General features: G+C 36.5%; 1 protein-coding gene across 1 annotated transcript; it reads left to right on the top strand.

The window, feature by feature from the left end:
- Positions 1–2,466: 2,466 nt before the first annotated feature.
- On the top strand, positions 2,467–9,869 carry LOC104083356 (A-kinase anchor protein 6-like; the record flags this gene model as incomplete). The annotated part of the gene is made up of 2 exons (XM_009586817.1): positions 2,467–2,718; positions 8,082–9,869. Coding segments are annotated over 2 exons (2,040 nt in total), but the record flags the coding sequence as incomplete, so codon positions are not given.
- Between the last annotated feature and the right edge of the window lie 507 nt (positions 9,870–10,376).

The following is a 10,376-nucleotide window of genomic DNA, read 5'->3' as shown; positions in this document are numbered from 1 at the left end:
GTTGTTGTGGAAAGTTTGTCTACTTCAGAAATTTGAGATGCTTTGGTAGCTAGCACAATGGTAGCTCAAGAGAAAACTTGTTTGAAGTGTGGGTCTGAACTCTTGATTTAGAGTATTATCTAGATTCATTAGCCAGTATTTTCAGTACGTTATCTAACAATTGTCAGGAGACACTTGCTCATTGTTAATACTTTCTTCTTATAGTTTTGTGTTTTCAACCTCTCTGAGAATTTTTATGGCAGCTGAATTCAGCATGTAACTGTGTGAGTGAAGCTGGAAAATAATGAAAACTTGTTTTGCAAGTTGGCACAAACTTAAGCTCATTCACATGAGTAGTCTAACTGAAGATATATTAAGTATTTTTCTATAGATTGAGTCTAATTTACAAAGTTACAGTTACTGGGCAACAACCTATTTTTTAATCCCTGAAATTAAAATTGAACTGCTTTATGGCCAAGAGGAAAAAGACATGAACAACATTGGAGAAGCGAATGCAAATTCAGTCAAACTAATTCACTAAAAATATTCTTTAAAACATTTGAAACAACATAGAAATACAGCTGTGCTTTTCAGTCAAGTTTCAGTTGTAGTTGGATAAATGGATAATAATAACCTTTTCCAAAGCTTGGAAAAGATTTTGCTGAGAGCTTTAGCTTTGTCTGCGTGTCTGTAGAATTAGATTAGCACACTAATCTAATAACTCGAGCATCCATTTGCTCACCTGGAAGTGTGTGGATATTTGAAGCCCTGAGCACGTGCAGCCCTATGGGTTGCCAGGCGAGGCTGTGTGTTTTGTACTTGCAAATATAGATGCTGGTTGTCACAACAAGGGGACTGAGGATAGAGGGGAAGAGATACTGCCCTTCTCTCAAGGCAGCCCCCAAACTCTGCTCATTGAAACTCCAATGTTTTGTGCTCATCTCTGGCATTTCTGAGAGCTGCTCCTGGAGGGGACTTGATTTAGCTGTCAGTGCTTTATTAAAATGAGTAACTACTGATGGTACTCAACCATAATAGTTTCTCAAGGACTAACAGCGTGCTATCTGCTGTACTAAAATGATTTAATATTATCTAGGGATTTGATTTTGGTTTAATTTTTTACATACATACAATTACATATTCAATAATTTGGCTTTACTTTCAGACTGAAGATGTCAAAGCTGAACTGATAAAAATTACTGTATTGTATTACTAATTTAGAAAGAATCAGCTTTACTGATTTTCTTGTTATTCTACTGCTGTACAAAACTACAAGAGTATCATCAGAGACATAAGGTTTCATTGTAATTGTCTGATAGAACTGTTCGGTAGCAAATTTGAAATAAATCAAAGTTATGTTGTTTATTCTCATTTTTATTGATGTTATGCATATACTGAAAAGGACATTTCTGAAAGTTTGAATTAAAATAATTTCTTTATGTTTTTTTTAAAAGAAATAAGTCTTGGATTTAACATAAGCTATTAAGTCACCTTTAAATATATGCCACAGATGTACGGGAAAAAACTTCTAGGAACCAGTGTGAATTTTTTTTCAGTATTTTAATCACATTTCCTTATTTGTTTATAACATGCCTTTTACACATAGTTTTCAAACAGAATTGTTATAAAGCAGTGTTGTTCGCTCAATAGTATATGCCTAAATATTCTTTAGTCTTGTGACTTACCCTTTAACAAAGAAAATTAAAACTAGATTGTAAAGATTTTACGCTGTATGCAGCACAGTTTAGAAATCTGGAACATTAATTGTTAAATTTGGAGGATAGCATCCCATCAAAATCTCAGTTTTATAACCTGGTAACTTTTTTTTTTTCTCTGCTTTCTCAACACAACTCTTCACAGCTTCTCTGCTTTCCCTCTTTCTCCTTCTCCACCCATCTTCTTCTGTTCAATTTTGAGTCCAGAACAAGGCTATGCAAAAGTTAGCGCCCTCTATCACAACAGTCAGCAATGGATCTCAAAATAGCTTATCCACACTGAGTCTATCCCAGACTTTTGCCCTACTTCGCTATAGAAGCTAGATTAAAAGTTAAATTCTGTTCAAAAGAATTTTGTTGATGGTGGCACAGATCAGATTCTTTGCATTTTAACTGGGGGGAGGGAAGCAGAGAGACTGCTTGTGGCAATCTTATCACTTTTATTCCTATTGCTGTCCTCTAGGATGTCACTTTACAGTGTTAGTTTTCTGCTTCTGATTCATGTGATTTTGTTGTGCCATCCTTTATTGTATGCTGTCTCTGCACTTACTGAGCAGTCTTGCCAAACAGGACAGCTGCTGGTTCAGTTGCTGTAGCATTGCCATAAATAATAAAAAAAAAAAAAAAAGAGAACCCTGGATGTATTAATTACATTGTCTTTCCTCTCCGAAATAATCTATTCTGCATTTAATAAAAAGTACATGAAAAGTAGAGCTGATCCATGAAAGGACCATGCCTGTAGCTAAATATCTACTTTATTTTTCCATTACAGGATATTTGTGAAGATATATCTGATCATGTTGAACAAATTCATGCTCTACTAGAGACAGAGTTTTCCCTGAAGCTTCTGTCTTACTCTGTCAATGTGATAGTCGATATCCATACTGTACAACTACTCTGGCACCAGCTACGTGTTTCTGTTCTGGTTCTGAGAGAGCGTATTCTCCAGGGACTACAAGACGCCAATGGAAACTACACCAGGCAGACTGATATTCTGCAAGCATTTTCTGAAGAGACTAAGGAGGTATAGTAATTAAATTCAATTTTGAGAATTTCATCTGTATTTGAAGCAGCTCATCCCTGTTGCACATTTAAAATTGCTAGGATAACAATTTTAAGGATAGCTTACTTGTCTTCTAGATATTTTGCTAATTTTTTGTTTTAAATGTCTTCAGCTGATATCTGTTCTTGTTGAACCAAATTAAAGCAAATTAAGGTCAACTTTCATAGCTAGTGGCTAGCAATGTTTTCTCTGGATTGAAATAGCCTTCATTAAGGATTGGAAACACTCACAGAGGTGCATCTGATCCAAAGTCCTTGATCTTTAAGGCTCATATGCAATTCAAAACTCAATTTTTATGTGCAATGAATTCTTTAATGAAGAGCTTAGACATTTCCCTTCTTCCATAGGCAAACCTGACACTTACACAATGTTTTCCAAAACTTTCCAGACTAGGTTAATATTGCTTTAAAGCAGAGAGCATGGCCTTTAATTTGTTTGAGTGGCAATTCTGCAACATGTCTTTAAACAGTCACACATTTTGTCTGAGAAACAACGATGCATGAACCATACATTTTTTACTCCAAAGGGGTTTCAAATTCACATGCATTTAATTGCTTTGTAAATCTGGATTCATTTGACTAAAATGCTTTTTCCTTTGAATTCATCATTACTAAATTACCTTAGTTAGAAGGATACTATTGGCCCAATTTTTAAAACTGAAAGAAGATGCACATTTTTAATAGTTAGGGTAATTAATGGTTAATAGAATTTACCTTAGCGTGTAGAGGATTCTTCATCTGCTGAAAGTCCTAAGATTAGGATAAAATTCTTTTGTTAGGATTAGATACATTTACAGAAAGAGACCTCTAGATCAATGCAGTGAGATTCTGCGACCTGTGTTACAGAGGAATTCAGAAGTCCCCTAAACATGTCCCGCATTTCAGATCACTCAAGTTTAAAGAGAATGTGCATGTTTCTCTGCTCCCTGTTGGGTTTTATATTTGCCTTTGGCACAACAGAGTGGGTGGTCCTGAAATCAATACTCAGATATGCCCAGGCCCACCTTCCACACCCCCTCTTCCTGATGTATACATACCTGGTGCTTCAGATTCAGTTTCTGCTTTGCTGTTGCTGGTAAACCACCTCTGGGCAAGTCTGAAGGAAATCCACACTTGTCTGAATATCCAGAGTGGTGAATTAGGGTGAAGCCGTTATTTTATTACATGAGCATGGTGATTTCAAGACATAAGAAAAGGGCAGATTCAGATACTAAGAAACAGGAAATGTCCCACCTGGTTCTGATTACAACTGCTACAAAAAACATCCCTCCAATACAGGGGAGGACTGACTGAGGAAGGATAGATTATTTTTCAGTGGGGAAAAAACATGTTGCCAGATAGGCTTATATGGTAATACAAAAGACAAAATATCCTGACACGAATCTTTTTTTCAACTAAACCATAAATAATATTTGATAAAATTAATGGCTAGCAATAGCAGGAACACAATATTAATATTAAGTTTCTGCCCTATTGCTTGAATAGTTTCCCAGAAATTGCTCTGCAGCTTTTAACCTTCAGGTATTTATTCAAGCTTTTCATTGGATATAATGGTAGTGGCTTTATTTGATGAAAATAAATAAATAAATAAAATGTAACGTAGAGACAATTGTACCTACTCTTATCTACCTTTTTTTTGGTGTTTTCCCCACATCCTTTCCCAGACAGGACTACATTGTGGGACTAGTAAGTGCCTCATGATACAAGTATTATCTATTAGGGATTTTCATGCATATGTGAATAGTGAGACTGTTTCAGCAAACTTAGAAATCTTTGCCCATACAGATAACCTTTCCTTGGAGAATCATTCTCCTAATTTTCAGTACTCCTTGGGGATTACGAGCCGGGAATGACAGCTTATTTTTTTCTCCAAAGATTGAGAAGTCATCTGGTTTGAAATGAGTAGAAGGAAACTTTCACACACAACAAAGACATCTATTTTGGAATTCACTACCATAGGACACTTAGAATTAGAAAGAAGTTAAAAAAAATATGTGAAAACGAAGCAAAGATAGGAGGAATTATAACCTCCAGATGAGGAACTCCCTATGCTGCTCCTTGGTAGAAGCTGGGAGTGCAGGTAGAAATGTTGTGTGTGGAAGGACCATGTATGTATACCCATGTCTTACAGCTCAGCTAGCAGAAAATGTTTAGAACTGATGCAGAGACAGGATACTGGGCAAGACAGAAATTTGATCTGAACCAGTACAGCAAATGTTATGCTTTTCTGTAGTCCATGAACCTATCATTTCACAAAATGTTTGGCTCGCTCCTTATGTCAGCTGTCTTCTGCGTAATGGTGAAGAGCAGCTTTGGCTGCCAGTATTAACTGAGGAGCCCCATGGAAGAAGTGACCTGCCAAGGTTTCTTTTGTGTTCAGTGAGACAGCCTCATCTCGTTAATATTCACTGCTCTCTCAGTTCATAGACTGTACAGTCAACCACATCGCAAAAGTCCCGCCTGGGCTATATTTACCCTGTAGCTGTAACACACATAAATGCGCACAAGCTAGCCTCCACATAATGAACAGGGATAACACTGGTAGAGTAGCTACCAAAACATAAAAGTGTACAGCACAGACTGTACTGGTTTGGTTAGGAACCCAGCTCATTAACTGGGCAGGCAGTAACTGTGCTTTTGGCTATCTCAGCAGTGCCATACTGAATAAGGTGCCAGCAGGAAAGGGCAAAAAAAGTTTCATGGCTTGGAGGAAATAGAGGAACCAGTGAGGCAAGCTGCCTGCCGTGATGGAGATGCCAAATTAAGAAAATACTTTTTTTAACAAAATACTTTGGGAAGATAAGATTTTGAAGGACCATTTCTCCTTCAGGAATTACCCAGAGATAGATAAGAAGGAAAGAAAAATGAGTTCTGTGCAGCTTGAGTTCTGTCCAGCTGAGCCTAACCTGTGAGTTTTATTTCACAATTGATAAAGCCAGGAAATATGGAAAGGATCAGTATAAGGCTATGTTAAATACAGTGAATCCTGATGTTCTCAAACAGTTGGTAAAGTCACAAAAGAAATATCTTACAAACTAAATTAGCTCATTTGAAACAGTAAAAAAAAATGCAGAATTGTGCTGGTTTAAATATAAATACAAGAAGGTATTGAAAACATCCTACAGAGCTTTACAGGAAGCATTACTATGTGAAAAGGGACAGATTTTTTTAACTAAGGCATTCCTATTGGTAGCCATGCAAATAATTAAATGTAATATTTTTCTGAAATAAAAACAATAATAAAACCATGGTAATACTGGCATTAAATAACGCTCCTCTCAAACACACATTTAAGAGGCTGCTTTGAAAATGACCAACCAACATGGTTTAATGCACGTGATTGTAAATTTTATTAATGTTAATAAACACATTTTTAAGAGCTGAAGGAATGGAGCTCATTACTCAGGAGAAATGAAGGCCCTTAGGGCCTTGGAAAGGGTTTTGATTTATATATGGTTTTACAGTTCCTAATCTTTTCCTGAGATTAGAGGGAAAATGCAGCTGTAATACTGATCATTGTTTAGTCATTATTTTCCTTAATAAATGCAGCTCCAAAATATAAATTTGACAGATTTATAGAAACTTCCCCTTTTAATTCTGGAGTATTGACAATGTACAATTTGTGGCATAGGTTCTACATCTGGATGGAAAGTGCTAAATAAAAGATATTTTCAGTGTCCAAGATTATGGTTGATAAATAACTTTCTAATCAATCTTTTCTATAAATAATATTTTTAGCTGGAGGATTTTTTATATTTTTACTTTGTGGAGTGGACAGAGTACACGGCTCAAACATATGTTTACAGAAGATCGCAAACAATAGCCTTCTTTATTGAGACTATTCTTGTTCAGACCAAAATCCAAGTGGTTTATTGTGAGATGAAGAGATTGTGGAGTTATTGCACCTTCTTCAGGCATGATGCTTGAAGTCCTTAAACTATGGGTTTAGGCAGTGTAGTGAGACAAGCTGCTCCAGAGAACGATTCAGACAGGAACCTATTGTGAATACCCAAGAGTTTGCTTTAAAAAACTCTATTATCAAAACTAAACCTCGGTAGAAGGACCAGTATACTGATTTAGGCAGCTAAAGTTAGAATCCTAAAACACGAGTTTCTGCCCTTTATGATGTTTTTTAAGTAGTTTCTATAAGAGTTTGGGCTAATGTTGGCTTTTTTATTTTTAATTCTGCTTTTCGCCTTCTTTTGTTCAATTGACATGCTCTGCGAATTTCTCGTTCTAGATAGTTTCATGGAGTTACTTAAGGTGTACACCAGTGTAAATAAGAACAGAAATTGTTTCAGAATTATTTGATTCCTACATTTCAAATTGCATGCTGGGATCTGGAAATAGTTGAGGCCTGCCTAGGTGTTAGAACATTAAATAATCTACTAAAAATATGTTTATAAACTGTTGACTAAACATAATTTTGCTGTGATTGTTATACATCAAGCTGCTTTTGGATCTTAATGTAGTCAGATTTTTTTAGTGTCCTTCAAATAAGTCACCAAAATATTTATAAACATTAGTTTGACTTAGATCTTAAAATCTCATTTGCCACCTGAGATGGTCTCCTCTGACTATGTCTGTGTTTCTGAGATTGAAGGACTTCCATTGAGAAGCTGCTGACAAGGGGACATGGCAAGCCAGAGGTTTAGGATTCCTGACCATAGTTTCTTTTCCTTGAGCTGTTCTCCATTTGTGCTCCAAATATCCAGCAGATAAATCCTCAGTTGATAATGCTACAAAAAAGTGAAATGTAGTTAGCAACCTCTATCTCATAAATATGGGAAGAAATGTCTGTCATTCCTAGATGATGCTTTGAAAAAACATTCTGGCAATCAACCGAAAGACCATAGAGCAGCATGGACTTCTGAGAATACAAGATTAACAAGGTAGCTGACATACTCAGCAGTCCCCAAGATCCCCTCCCTCCTGTTTAAGGTAGTTAACACAGGAAATGCTACGAGTCTGTTGTATGGAATTTCTGAGTCCCCCCTACAGAGTAAGCAGAACTGAGAGTAGAATTTAAGGAGGATAATACCAATACAAAAGTACAAATACAATACAAAAGTGAGTTGCTATTTTTATGTAACTTGCTCCACCAGACTGAAACTAAGCATTTTTCAATTTACTGCCATTTTTAATTCTCAAATACTTTTGAATGGTTTGCTCATCTACAGGGTACTGCAAAAACAGGCAGGTCAGTGATGAATGCTTTTCTAGATGTTAGGCAGTGAAACATTGAAGCTGATAGTTTGTTACTTTGTGTGTGCTGTCTATGAAAATTAATCTTCTAAAAAAGTACCATTTCTTTGTCTATTTCAGGACCGTCTTGACTCTTTAACTGAAGTTGATGATTCTGGACAGTTAACCATCAAATGTTCTCAAAATTACTTGTCACTGGATTGTGGTATTACTGCATTTGAACTATCTGACTACAGTCCTAGTGAGGATTTGCTTGGTGCTCTGGATGATATGACCTCCAGCCAAGGGAAAGCAAAATCATTTGAATCCTGGAACTATAGTGAGATGGATAAGGACTTTCCAGGACTTATCAGAAGTGTGGGTTTACTTGCAGTAGCGACTGATTCCATTGCTTCCCAGTGTAATGAAGCATTAAACGAGAAAGAAACCCATGTACCTCTTTCAGCAGAAGATGGAGAAGAAAGCAAAGACAGGAAAGCACCACATGAGCTCTCACTAGTATCTCCTTCTGCGAACTCCTCTCTTTCTAAAGGACCTTGCTCTGAAGATGGTGTTTTAACTACTGATAGCAAACCAGTTTCCACATTAAAGAAACCAGAATGCAATCTTCCACAGCACACCAGTGAAAAAATCAAACACTCTCACTGTGAAAACTCAACTCCGAAGAGGTCCATAAGAGACTGCTTTAACTATAACGAAGACTCCCCTACGCAGCCTACACTGCCAAAAAGAGGTCTATTTCTGAAAGATGATGTGTTTAAAGATTATATGGAAGCCAATGATTTAAAAAGGCAAATCTCTCAGATAGTTAAAAATGAAATGAGTAGAAGTACACCCTCATTGTTAGATCCACCAGACAGGTCCAAGCTTTGCTTGGCTTTACAGTCACCCTACACTAACAGTCCATCTGCAGTTAGTCAGTCATATGATTGCTTAAATACAATAGGTGATAGAAATCTTGAATACACAATAAAAAATCACTTTAAGGACAGTCCTATAAGTCTAGGGAAGTCTACTTTCTACACCTGTAAAGAAAAAACAAAGCACAAGAAGTCTCATGACTCTCCAGAGAAAGTGAAAGCTGGCAGAACACCTGGAGGTATGTGTAAAATGCCTCCACCAATACAAGTCAAAAAAAGAGGACATTCTTCTCTACAAAATGGAATTACTTCTCATAACTCTCAGTCTCTGGAGGAGACGGAAACAGATTCTTCTGCATCATCAGATTCTTGTAACCAGAGAGACCCAAATGGGCAATCACAAGGTAAAACTGAGCCTTTTAATTCACCAACACGTAGCCAAAAGAGTTCTTCCTCAGCTGGTTCTGAGCTTACCAACTCATCACCAATTCTACTAAGAAGAAAGAATAATAAAAGCTTCTCCTCAATACCAAGCTATGCTCAAAAAAACAGTAAAGATGGTGAGGTCTGGTATGGATCTGATGAATATTTAGCACTTCCTTCACATCTCAAACAGACTGAAGTATTAGCTTTAAAACTAGAAAATTTGACAAAGTTGCTGCCCCAAAAGCCCAGAAGAGAAACCATTCAAAACATTGATGACTGGGAGCTGTCAGAAATGAACTCAGATTCAGAAATGTATCCAATGTACCAGACAAAAAAGCACAAAAAAATGGGTAGAATTTCACCAAGCTCTTCAAGTGATATAGTATCCTCCTTAGGTGACAGTATTGAATCTGGGCCTCTCAGTGATATTCCCTCTGATGAAGATCTTTGTATGCCTGTATCTTGCATTAAAAAATACATTGAAGAAAAGTCAGAAAGGACTGCTGTCACTCAGCCCACTGAGAATGAGACTTCTGCCTCAAATAAATCAGCTTTAATTCATCAACTGATGCAAGATATACAACATCAAGAGAATTATGAAACCATATGGGAAAAAATTGAGGTAAGGCAATAATCCTGTGTTCTTCTGCTGTGTTCTTGATAAGAGAATGGATATGGAGATGGAGCTGATATGGAGATGCTTGATATGGAGATGGAGCTGTGGGCAGGGGTGGAGTTGCCTTCTTGTTTTCTTTTAATGATGAAAATAGTCTCATCTAGTGACTGCTAGAAGTAGAGAACAGCAGTGATCATTGTAATTATAATAGACTGCAGTTAACTTTAACTAACTATACAGAATTTGCCTACATTATTTGACTTACACCAATGCCTTTAAACTTGGCAAAATGTTATTTTATCAATAGAGCTTCTCTTTGCCAAGATCAGGTACATGATAAGTTATTTTTTGGATGAAGTGAAAGATAAACATTGGAAAATCAGGGATCTTTGTTGTATTTGAATGAAGTTATACTTAATATCACCTGCCTATTTTCTTTATAAAAAAGAATTGCTTTAGTCCAAGAATAGAGGAATCATTTTCTTGATTCCTGTCCTATCATGTATAACAACC

Source organism: Fulmarus glacialis, unplaced genomic scaffold (assembly GCF_000690835.1).
Source record: "Fulmarus glacialis isolate BGI_N327 unplaced genomic scaffold, ASM69083v1 scaffold44941, whole genome shotgun sequence".
In the NCBI taxonomy this organism is placed as follows: domain Eukaryota; kingdom Metazoa; phylum Chordata; class Aves; order Procellariiformes; family Procellariidae; genus Fulmarus; species Fulmarus glacialis.
The sequence above is the reverse complement of the archived record's forward strand: the minus strand, read 5'-3'. Positions and strand labels throughout refer to the sequence as shown.